Source organism: Protopterus annectens, chromosome 5.part0 (genome assembly GCF_019279795.1).
Source record: "Protopterus annectens isolate FY-2018-M chromosome 5.part0, PAN1.0, whole genome shotgun sequence".
Lineage (NCBI taxonomy): Eukaryota > Metazoa > Chordata > Ceratodontiformes > Protopteridae > Protopterus > Protopterus annectens.
This window is the reverse complement of record NC_056735.1, coordinates 1,636,705,045-1,636,718,096: the sequence shown is the minus strand read 5'-3', so window position 1 is coordinate 1,636,718,096 and position 13,052 is coordinate 1,636,705,045. Positions and strand designations below refer to the sequence as shown.

The 13,052-nt window shown below is 43.0% G+C and overlaps 1 protein-coding gene across 1 annotated transcript in view; it reads right to left on the bottom strand.

Annotated features, from left to right (window-relative positions):
* The window catches only part of PAXBP1 (PAX3 and PAX7 binding protein 1), a 1,009,737-nt gene that overhangs the window by 557,458 nt on the left and 439,227 nt on the right, over positions 1-13,052 (bottom strand). Inside the window, exon 9 of the mRNA XM_044072024.1 lies at positions 4,841-5,030. Within this exon, the coding sequence (XP_043927959.1) occupies positions 4,841-5,030 (190 nt within the window). The remainder of the gene's footprint in view (positions 1-4,840; positions 5,031-13,052) is intronic.

Genomic DNA, 13,052 nt, shown 5'->3' with positions numbered 1-13,052 from the left:
CCCTATGAACTCTATTGTCTGAGATGGTTCTAGCTGAGATTTGCTTTGACTGATGGTAATTCCTAGATAACAGCAAAGCTGAAGCACATAGTCTTGTACTTTTATCAGAAGATGCCTGGTCAGAGGGTTATGAGCCAGTCGTTCAAGTACAGAAATGCCTGGAATCCCTGCAGTCTCAAGTGAGCTGCTACTACTGCCATGCATTTGGTGAACACCCTGGGGACTGTTGGAGGCCAAAAAGCAGAGCTCTGAACTGATAATGACTGGCTCCCATCCAGAAGCATATGTATCTCCTGAAATGTCTATTTTTATGTGACAGTACACATTCTGACTGAGCACATGAAGTCGTCCTTGTACAGGAAGGGCAAAACGGACTGAATTGTGACTATCTGGACCTTTGTATACTGAACTGATTTGTTCAGATTGCGGAGATCCAAAATAGGTCTCCAGTCTCCTGTTTTCCTGAGGAAGTTCTGGACTCTATCTGGTGTGGGAGGGGGGACCTCTTGGATGACTTTTTCTAGCAGCTTTTTTATTTCTAGAGCTGCTGCTTTCCTCTGACTGGGTGGAACATTGGGAATTCTGTTTATTGTTGAAAGGGAGAGGGATAGGGCAAACGGTATTACACAACCACTGGAAATAATCCTCTGCACTCATGTTTTTTTTGTAATGTCTAGCACGGCTTTCTGGTGCAGGGATAGATGACTCCCAATGGTCTCCAGAGGTGGACAATCCGCATCCTTTCTGAAGTGCTGGTAGGGTCTTGTCAGAGAAAGAATCTCTGAAACCCTGCTTCTGTGGGCCTCCTCTGCTATGCAAATAACATCTTCTGTTAGAGATCCCCCCTCTGTCCTGCGGAAACCATCTCCAAATGATCATGGAAAGGACCTCTGGGCCTTTTCTGAATCACATTTCTGTCTTTCAATAATTCCTACAGAAGGTTCTTTGAGGTGTCAAAAATGTACACCCACTGCAGACAGGGTCTTACCATCCTGCTCACACCTGGAGAGTGCATCTTTAACTTTAGGGCCAAACAAAGAACTTCTGTCAAAAGCAGCATTGACGGAGGACTTGAAGGGCTCTGCAAAATCACACAGGCACATCCAGGCAAGTCTCCTAATGGAAATTCCTGAACCTGCCGCCCTTGAGGATTTTAGTGTAGCCAACTGTGAGGCAACAGAGCTTTGTGCCTCAGAAGTAATGGTCCCAGAGAAGGATTTGGAAAGTTCTTTAATGAAGTCCCTTTGAAGTTTGGTGGAGTATGCCAAATTGTTCAATGACCTGAGTGCAAAGATCGCTGAAGCATATGCATGCTTCCAAAATCTGTCCAAAGCCCTTGCCTCCCTGTTCCACAAGTTCCTTCTTTGTGGCCACTGCCATGACTATGGCATCTACTGGTACTCCTTTGCTAAAAAAGTCTCTTCCTTTTGGTGGTGCCAGGATCCTGTTTGGTCTCTTGGGGATTGGCTCAACAGCATCAGGTTCCTTCAACGCCTGACTAGAGATCATATCAATGAGTTCATTGGCAGGCAGAGTCACCCAGGAGGTAGATGGGCCAAACCAATAGGCTTCCAGGAATACCAATACCTCTTGGGAAAAGTTATCAGTAGACCAATCACCCCTTTGTTTCAGCATCTCCAGGAAGTCTCCAAAGGAGACGTCATCAGGTGGTGAGCTTGGGGACACTTCCCCCTAATCAAAATCGGTATCTTCTGTAACAGACTCTTGAGGAGAGCCTAAGTGCCTCCTCTTCCACTTTCTCTTCCTAGGGACTTATTCAGTGAGATGTTCTTTAGAAGTATTAGAAGATAAATATACTCTGCTGGGTATCCTGGAGATTTTAGGCTGTCTCTGTAGAGTGTTGAGGCGCAAGGCACAAAGACACATGGAATTCAGAAGGAAGATCCAAGGGGGGTGGAATAGTCTGTCCTCTAGAAGCAGAGAATACTCTTCTCCACCAATGCTTCCAGGGAGGAGGAGGAGGAGTCGAGAAGATATTTCTGGACAGTCTGTTCTCGCTGACCTGAAGGCAGTCCCCGGCAGAGGCAGGAGCCAAGCTGTCCAATGATGATGCTCTGAAGGACAGAGACAGCTCTGACATCTTTGGAGTTGACTCTAACACTCTGAACCAGAGAACGATGCTACGACTCCGAGAGTAGTCCTACTCCAACACAATCAGAGCTGGTTCACTCAAAGAACATTTCGGAGCACAACATAGAACAATCTTCAGATCCAATATAGATGGTCCAGAAGACTCAATCCAAGGGCTCCAAAGCCAAAGGTCTGATCGGAGTAGCGGCCATGATGGATGGAGTAGCACTGGTAAAGGTCTCTGGACTACAAGCGGTAGGAGCCAGGAGAACTCTAATCTGAATCTGTGTGGAGAGAAACATCATCATTCAATCCATATCTGGTTCTATCAAGCTCCTGGAAGAACAAGAGGAGGAGGAGGCCACTGAAGGGCCTCTAGTGTCTCTCTAAAAATGGTGATGGCAGCTGGGACGGAACAGGGTCCAGACAGAATACATACCAGGTCCGTGGAAGTGGATTTGGATCCAAAGGTATCAGATCTGATGAAGCAGATTGGGCATCTAAGGCAAACAGGATCAGAAGATTTAGTCTTCGGATCAAACTGTTTCAACATTTTACAGGCTGGCTCTGTGGTAGGATCAGAAGACTGAATAATCCAGAAGCGTCCGAAGGCTACTTTCTGGTCTCCTTTTCATATGATTTGGAGGTTTGAGCTCCAGACAATTATTCCAAGAAGGTCATAAGCAGAAGACCTTTCAAAATAAGCTTATTCTTGTGATCAATTAGGGTTAGCTTTGCAAATATTGCATGACACCTTTAAGTGTGCTGGGCCCAAGCAATAAACACAAGAGTCATGGGCATCCAACAGAGGGATCTTATGCCCACGCTGTCTGCATGTTTTTAAAACCTGAAGGTATTTCAGTCATCCTAAAAAAAAAAAGCAGCATAACACTTAAGATGTTTTTTTTTAAACTAGGAAAGAAGAGAGCAAAAAAAATACCAAACAATGGTAATTACATTAAATTACACTAAGAAAAGTGCAGTATAAGAGAGAAATAAATTAGCTACACATAAAAAATGGACAAAGGTAGCATAAAATATAAACAATCTGTTTACTTATCCAACCAGAAACAGTGAAGTTCTCAAGTTAACTGAGACCACATCCATACATGAAGCTGGTAAAAGACATCTGGGATATAGTAGGGGACTAGAGCATTGTGGGTATGGGAGGATTCTAGGGAGTTTCCAGTATCCACAAGCTGTAAAAAGTGGGAGACTCTGATCCCATAGTTTGGGATCCAAGAAGAGCCGGATGGAGAGCTGACAGTATGGAGTACGGAGTGTTGTGGGTCTGAGGGTTGCCTGAAGAACTTCGGATCAGAGACCTTCCTTAACTTTTCCCTAGGTTCCTCTGAAGCTTGCGGAGATCTTGGAATGGGCCTTTTCCTTGTTTCCAAGGCAAGCTGCGAAACCTTAGAGGGGGTTTGAGCCACAGTTGCAGCTGGTAGTAACCCTTTTAAGTTTCATTTATTTCTTCTGTCCGAGAGCACCCTAAGACTGAATGTCACAAACAGCACAACAGGAGTCGAGATGGGCAGCTCAGAGACGGTGTATGCACTTCCTGTGGTCAGAGTTACAGATCTTATGCCCAAAAGAACTGCACTTCTTGAAACCCGCAGGTTTCTCCAGTTTATCAGACATCCTGAACAAAGGCAAGAAAATGGTAAGCCCTGTAGTAAAAAGGGTTTAAACAGCCAAAAGAGAAACCTGAAGAAAGGTTGTACTAAAAAAACAATTCTAATTTAAATGTATAGGTGTGTGTATGTCTGTGTGTTTTGTGTGTGTGCGTGTGTGTAAATGTATGTATATATATATATATATATATATATATATATATATATATATATATATATATATATATATATTTTAACAGGCCAAAGTATCGAGAATGGTACTGAGAAAAAAACAGAAAGAGAAATGTCAGGAAAAGAAAGGACCCTGGTGCTAGCAAAAACTAGAGGGAGGACAGAAAGCGGTCAGAACCTTAACAGTAAGAACTAAATAGCTATAAGCAAGAATACAGCAGAACATCGAAAAGGAATTTGCTTACTCCTAGAGTTTGGTTCGTTCAACTTACCTCAGTAGTGGCAAGCGAGATTGGAGGAGTTGGGGTTGGGATAGAGTATTATGGGTAGAGGAAGGAGCTTGAGATTTGGAACCGAAGTCTTGTATATGTGGCCAAGTCGGATCAGAGGACTGGATCCTTGACCCATTCGTGAGGAAGAATGAAAATTACATAATCAGATATTGCTGTTTAAAGAAACAGGATTGCGGTCTGTACATTACAAATAAGGGTTTTGCAAAACAATATTTATAGCCACAATATGAAAAAGTTTCTCCAGGGATTACAACCACAAACCTGCAATGCAGTAACAGTACTTGCACCTCTCAATAAAAATAAATAAAATGAAGCAAGTGTTGAGCATGAAGAGACGTGTTATAAAAACCCTCTTATGGCAGGAAAACAACAAGAGAATGAATGACTATACACCCTTCTTTGCAAAAGTTGCATTATGTCAGACACCTCCATACCAATTGTGCGAAGTGGCAGGGAGTTGAGGGAACAAGATTTTTGAATATCTGCTTCTGACACTTCACCTGAAGGCTTGCTGATGCAGCCTTAAAGAAATTACATATGAAGATACTGATCACCTCTTTAGGACCACTCGGGCAATTAATGCATAACTGCCTACAGTAACAAACAGAGTTCTTAATTTTGAAAAGAATGATAAAACTGGTGTATGCTTACCTTTTCACTGAAACACTCTATCAAGTCTTGGACATACCCTCGCAACTCTTGCAAGAATCTATACCGTTCATCTATGCCATCAGAAGAGCCTTCCAGTTTATCAATTGTTTTGGTGGAGTTCGCAAGATCCTGCTGATACTTCTCATGCTGTTGCTGGTTTTCATTGTGCACTTTTCTCAGGGACTCCAACCTGACAGACAAAAGCAATCAATATACAGCAAACTTTTTCATATAAAACCCATTAAAGGATGCATTCTCAGAGGGGAGGTCACTTCAACAGTGAAACCCAATTGCAAAAAATTGTAAAGGTACAAATTATGCCCAAGGTCGACTGGTACTTTAACTGCACTTCCCCAAATAAAAATGGCTAGCAATGTTCAAGAAGTTAATGAAGAGGTAAAAAGTGCAGTATCCCTATTTCAAAAAATAAAGATAAAAGCCACACCAAATAGGAATTCAAGCTTAAACACTAACATCTGGCAGTCACTTCTGAGACCCTTACAAGAAGAACTCTTACTGAATTTTCAAGGTTAAAGCTCAAAAGAACACTTACCAGCTGTACCATTTATAATCTGTAGTTTTAAGGACACAAATTAGAAGGTGCATACAATTTAAAAGCAGTCTTAATGTACTAAAGAGTTGATACTATTTAACATAACAGCACACCACCACGTAAAGCACTAGAGTATTAACCTTCCCAAAAATCTAAGCATCTCTGCAGTTTCTTCCTGCCAGTGGGTGCTAAAAGAGCCTCGACTGAAAATCCAGATGGAAACTCATGTAAAAAGATGTCAGTTATGCCACAGCACTAACAGATGGGTCTGGACATAAGAATTACATGTTAAATGACCTTGTGAATTACACATCCACAGCTGCATTTTAAGGTGGAAATCTAATCAGTACCTTGCATGTAAAAAGTAATAGCTCCAATATGCCTGAATACTCTCACATTTTTTCATACTAAAGCTAGCATGACAGAGGGAAAAGAAAACCATTTAGAAGAGGCAAAGAGCAGACTTTGAAGGAAAACATGTACATTGAAAGGACAGGCAAGATTTAAAAGACATACACATAAGAAATGCAAACAAAGCGTTAACATAAGCAGATATCCAAAATAGCAGCAAACAGGTGTCACTGACTTAGTACCTTTCTTTTAGCCCCTGTTCTAGATCAAAATGCTTTTGAGAGAGATCTACATGTGATGGCATTCAACAACTAGCCTGATAATACTTTACACAGCCAAGCAGGAAAGATTCAAGGTCTTTACAGACTTATTCAAGACCATCTTCTCCATCCAGGTGGTGGGGGAGGGGGAACGACTGTCAAAGGTTGTAGGAATCCATGACCGGGAGAGGGTGTGTGGTTCACCAAGCCTCCAATGAGTATACATAGGGGGACATACTTTTGCTCCCACAGTGGGGTAGGCTGCACTCCCATCTACCCTTGGCAGGATTACACTAGTAAGTAAAATGCCCTCATTGCCTGGATGCCAGTGAGAATACACACTCATGCCTACGCAAGTGATGCCACCACCCTCACCCTAGGATGGTCTCATCCTAATGGACCTAAGTAAGATGCCTTCCAGTAGGATTTAAATGGGCTCAAGTCTAGCTGGGGGAAGTTTGATGGTTGGCAAGTGCAGGGGTAAGAGCAAGCAGCACACAGAAAAAGAAGAACTCCTAGCCCTTTCATCCAAAAAACAAAGGCGGCAAACATCTACAAGTTTCGTAAACTCAAGCAACTGAAGATTGTGCATTTCTATGTACTACCACTTTTTTTTTTTTTAACATTTAGCAGGAATTTCCTCCTTGAGCCTTTTAGCCCAAGCTTCTACAGTGGCAAAGAAAACAGAGAAATTAACAAAAATGATTCAACAGCAATGCTGATACCACATGAAACTCTGATTAGTTCTCAGGGACACCAGAAATGTTTTCCTAAATATTCCAGCCTGAAATTCACAGATCTTGTAAGGAGATACAAAGCCACAAGAACACTGCTTTCTAACAGGCAAAGGCCAACAATCCCAAGCAAGCTAGCTCAAATAATGGATCCTGCATGAATATCGGTCATAAGTTTGGATCCAACAGAAAGAAAGGATTCCTTAAAGGAAAAGAGAACTACAAACATTAATTTAAGGAACTGCTTGATCAGCAGGTGCTGGTACACAATACTGATGTCCACAAATTTATGAAGGGTAGACATAGCTGAAACATGCATCTCAAACATGGAACAACTGAGGCCTACAACTTATATGTGTCTGAAGTAATTAGTATCACCTGCAAGTTAATAAACTTGAACAGTAAAAGGTACAACTCTGGCCAAACAGACAACTCCACTTGGAAAAAACAGGCCTGATAAATGGAAAGCTACTTAGCAGCCCAAATGACCTCTAAAACCCCAAGTGGAAGATCAAGCAGAATTCAAGAGGTCTATATTTCGGGAGAAGGGACCTGAGGGAACAACCAAATGCTGTTTGAACTATTTTTTTTGGGGGGGGGGGGGGGTGACACAAATGGAAATATTTCTTGTAACTAAAAGAACCCGACAGCGTGAAACCAAACCCATCATTAAAGGGTGGGGGCACGAATTAGGTTTGATCTTTTTTTTCAGTTAACTCTGATGAGGTGCACAACAAATATGAATGATGTGCACAAAATTCCCTTATACGAAGGAATAGAGAAAGCATTCGCTTCCTCCCTTCACTCATACCACTAACAGAACAAGGGAAGGAACGGATTCTCCTGAGTGGCAATTATGCCAATTTCTGGAGTATTCTACTTCTGGAAGATGCATCCCACACATTTCTGGAATTGACATCTTTATGAAAGGACTGCAGAAGTATTTTAGACAATTCATATATCAATCAAGTTCCTAGGCTTGGAAATGTTAAGACAGTGATATCCTTCATCTAGAGTCCCATGCAAATACGAAATGTCTCAGTGCACAGCAGCCAAAAGTTGATGTCCTTTTGCTTGTTTAACAGCTTGTTAAGGGGTGGACAGAGCGAGTTTCCTTGGCAAGTTCTTTTTGGAGGTTGCTAAAAACTACCATGGTATCAACTGGGGACCCCTGCTCCAATGGGCACAGTCCTTTGGTGTAACTAGGGAGTTGTCTTGCTTTCTAAGAATAGATTCTGCAGTATCTGCATCCTTCCAAGCCCAACAGGAAATGAGATCCAGCATTATTTCTGTGGGGTACCTACCAGGACATAGCAGAGCCTGTTCTAAAGAACAAAGACTCACCCCGGGAAGGGGGTTCAGAAGACCAACCAACTTCCTGCCTCAGAAGCTTGAGGATTTTTCCAAATCAGACATCCTCTAGAGGTGACCTGGAGGATCCACCCCCCTCATTGATGTCAACATCTTCTGTCAAGGGTTCTTGTGGGGAATCAATGTGCCTTCTCTTGCACCTGCACTTCTGGGGGACTTCGGGTCTTCCTCAGATCATCCCAATGAGGAAGTGTGTAGGGAGCCTTGCAGCACTAAGGGCCAGCTGCCCTGATGGGAAAAATGAGCAGAACCTGGACCAAGGGAGTGGTAGAGGGGGAGGATCAGGGGGGGGGGGGGGGATGTCCTATGTCCAGTCATGTGGGAGCTCTCTTCACTACCTTGAATGCAAAACCCAATGGAGAGCCTATAACCACTCCAGTAGGAGCTGAAGCCACCTACCTAGAGAAATCCAAGGCTTTCCCATGACTCTACATCGACACAGAAGTCTGAGCTGAATTGTCTAGCACTGAAGCCACGATGGGAACAGACAGCTCTGAAAGCCTCAAATTTGAGCCACTACTCCTAGATCTGGTGTCAAAGCTACAGCTCCATGATCCCTCTGGCATGATCAGAGAAGACAAAGTTGAAGGCCAAGCCTTCGGATCAGATTACCAAGACAATCCTGGAATTCTCAGATCTGGTACCTCCGAAGCTCAGGGACAGATTGGAGTAGGAATAATTAAGTGCATCAGGAATGGTCCAAAACTCAAGGGTCCAATGGGAGACAAAACCGTAAGTACTACCAACTAAACCCAAGTTCTAAGAAATTTTATCATTCTATCCGCATCTACTTTAGTCAGGCTCCTAGTAAACCTGAAGGGCGAGGAGGTAGATGGAGGTCTAGCAATTCTATGTGGTGTTGCTTGTAAAAATGAAGAGTATAGCCTTGAGAAAATTGGCTCCAGAGAGAAACCAGATTGTCTATGGGGAGGACACTTGGCATATTATAGTGTCAGACCCAAAGCAGACTGACCTAAGGCCTTGGGTTTTTTGGACAGTGAAGCCGAGGCTGGAGCAGAGTGAAAGTGAACAGGGGAATGCTTCCTCCCACCTTAGATTTTTCCTGCTGGTTTCTTTCCGGAGGGGGAAGCTCCAGACACTGAAGAGGAAGAAGGAAACAAAACCTTAAGAACTAACTTGTTTTGCCCTCAACAAAGCCTCTGTGGTTGAAGCCCAAACAAATATACTCAACCTCAAGATGTGCACCCTCAAAACAATACATGCACTCTGACTGGGAATCACAGCTATGTATCTCATGCCCAAACGAACAGCATTTTTGAAATCCAGTAGGTTTAAATGACATAATACAGGCAACAAGGTAACCCAATCTAGAATCCAGAAAAAATAACAATACAGTAATAAAGAAATCAAAAGGCAAAAATACCAGCAATGGTAATTAGAGGGCTTCTAAAAAATTGGGATAACAAATACCAGCAATGGTAAAACGACTACTAGTAAACTAATATAAAAGAAGAAAAGGGAAAGGTGTGAAGTCCAGAATGAACCAACAGCACTACCACTTGAAGTGTCTATACAGATATATACATACATAATATTTTTTTTTTTAAATGGGGGGGAGGAGTAAGAAAAAAAATCAAAGACCTGAGAAAAGGAAGAGGTAACAAAAAAAGAGCACGACTTAACTACTAAAAACGTGAGCCACAACAATCCTACCTCATCAGTGAAGTGGCAAACGAGATCTGAGGTAATCTGGGGCTTGGGGTTATGAGTAAGAAGAGGAGATTAGGGTCATACTAGGCCAATGACCCCCCAGGGTCTTTACAAGTCAAGCTGTGCAATCCAACTCAATTTTGTCCGAGAGTTACTTGGATGCCTAAATGGTGAGGTATGTTAGTAATGAGGTAGCTAAGGCTTGTGTGTGGGGCGTATGCTAGTTGGGAATTAATTTACTTACTGTCAACAATCTGTCCATCAGAGATGTGGGGGCCAGGCCAGGCCAAGTTTGCGATTTCCCATCCAATGATCAAGATTTCTTTTGAACAGGGTCAGGGATGAACTGCTTCATGAAGATGGGGTACTTTTTCCATAGCGTGGGGATCCTTTGAAACACGTATCGGTCTCGCCATGTTCTATTTATGCTGCAGACAAAGTTCAGGCCCTTGGGTCTAGTATTTCTGGTGACATCTGTCTTGTTGTGGTGCAAGAGACTGATCAGAGCTGGATCAGAGGATGCCTTACATGCTAGGCATAGATCATTTTTCAATAATCTGTACGAGACTGAGTACAGAGATAGGACCTTAAGGCGATCTGTGTAGGACAGGGTATTCATACCCTGCATTCTCCAGGTGAGGAACCTTTGATGGTATTCCAACTGTTGCAAACTAGGGACATGTCAAAGGGGGCATTGTGTGCAATGATGGGTCTGCTAAGAGCAGAGTAAAGTTGTACTATTACTTCCTTGGACCTAGATGCCATACCCTTGCTTATGATTTGGGATACATAGAATGACTCTCTTACCATCTTGGCTACTTGTTGGTTGAACACCAGATTACTGTCTAAATATGTTTTCAGATACTCAACTATTGGGTAAACTCTTAGGGGTGTTTTATCGATGAAGTTATTAGCTTGAGTGGAAGCTTTCCCAAAGAGCACTATAATGTATTTCTGTGGCTTTCACACCAGTCATTTGTTTGCGTTAGACACTCTTGTAAATTGTTAGTGTTGTGGGGGTAATCCATGATAGCTCCCAATTTACAGTCAACTGCAAACTTGGTGAGCCAGAGGTCTTTGACATTAGTCTTGACTTCAGTGAAGTAGATGCCAAACAGGAGAGGGTCCAACACAACCCTGGGGTACTCCACTGGAGTCCAGTCTATTGGTGGAGGTAGTTTCACTGATCCTGACTTCTTGGGTCCTACATGCGAGTCTGCTGGCAATCCAGCGAGGTATGGAGAAATTTATGCCTAGTTCTGAGAGCTAGTCAACAAAACCTGAGTCGGGTATTGTACTAAACGCCTTGGCCAAGTCACAGTAGGCGGTATGCATCATTTTCCCCTTATCCATAGCCATATTGACACACTCAAATATGACTACCAGGTTAAGCAGGCAAGACCTTCCCTTAAAGCCAAACTGGGATGGTTCCAGTGACTGTAGGTTGCCAATGTCCCTGTTGATCATTTCTGTGATAATTTGCTCCATGACTTTACGGGTTTACTATCACACTGGCGATCACACTATGTGCGATCAACCAATGAGCGAAATTCAGGTAGCAGAACCGAAGTGCGATCACAGCACTGTTGAACCTTACAATAGCGAACATATTCACTATAGTAAGGTCTGACAATGTAGTGCAGGTCGCACTACAATGGGGACTGGGAAATGTACCCTTTCCTCAGTGTAGTGCAATCTTGAAGTAAGGGGGGTGTGGGGTAGATAGAAGCATTTCAGTGTAGTCAACATGCTCGATATTCAACTTCACTGAAATGCTCGGTTCAGAATTTACACCGTTCTGTGCTCTGATTTCCAAACATTTAGTTTGAACATCTGTATATTCGAGCATTGTACTGTCGAACATGTGATAGTAAACAGACTTTACATATTAGACTTGTCAGACTAATGGGTCTGTAGTACCTGGACTCTGTTGATGGTCCACCCTCATGAAGATGGATGAAACGCTGAGGCCCACCAGTCACCTGGAACGTAACCTGTTTTGATGCTATAGCTGAAGAGTGCCTCAAATGGTACCTGCTAGGTCATGTTTCATGCTATTTAGGATGTAACCAGAGATATTGTTGGGGGCCTCAATGAAGCAGTGTATTTGGACTTGACAAGCACCGCTAGGAACTGTTTCGGTTGACAGCTGGGGGTGGGGATGCGCTAAAAAGGATTGCAAAGGGGATAGTTGGGGGGGTGAAGTTAGAGCTCAATTTATCAGCCAGTAGATTTACTCTGTCACCCTGGTCAATGAAGGTTAGGCCATTTACCACCAGCTCTGCACACTAAGTATTACCTTTAAGATTACTAGACATAGCTGAAGGCAGCTTTCTGACTGCCCTTAACCTGGGAAGCTATCCTGACTTTGTAATTGGCCTTGCTGGACTTTATTAGACCTCTTAGTTTCTTATTTATTTGAATCAGAAAGGTCTCGTCTCTATGAGAGGTGTTCTTTCCAATTATGACCATGATTTTTTTTTTTTTGTTATACAGCATGTTAAGGTAAGGATTCCACTGGTGTGGTTTGTTTTTGGTGTTAGATCTCCCATGTTCATAACAACTAGGTCCAGTAGGTTTGATCTTCTGGTTAGAGAATGCACTACCTGGTCCAGGGTGCCTGCACTGATGAAGTCCAGGAAACGCCATGCCCGTGACTCAGATGCAGTGTATGGTTCCCAGTCTATAGATGGGTAAAATCTGCCAGGTATAGGGTAATTTGGTTGGATGGTGAATACCTCTTAGGTTTAGGTAAGAGTTAACGAGCTTCATGGGTCACTGTGGGTGACCTGTAGCTGACCAGTACATGATAGGGAACCTTGTCTATGGAGACTTGGATGTGGATGAACTCCAAGGCATCATCCTGTTTAACCAAAGTAGAGTTGTACTTGCTGATAACATAGACTGAGACACTTCCATCTTTAGCCCTGTCTGTGCTGCTGCTGTTGGTCTAAATGTGCAGAAGGCACTTGTAGCTTTCCACTCCAGAGTACTTTCTGCAGCATTAAACCAAGTCTCGGTACCAGCACATATGTGTACATTCTACAGAGAGACTACAGCTTGTAAGTTGTGGATTTTCTTGTTTAGGCTCCTAGCATTGAGCAGTTAACAATTTTTTTTTTGCTATGTTGGCAGTTTTGTCTTTGCCTAAAAGTGTGTCTAAGGGGAGGATAGAGATTTACCCAATATCTGAAATCCTGGGGGGACAGATGCACACCATCCCTGGCAAAGCAAAGTGATCTGTTAACCATGTCCTCCCATGCTGACAGATA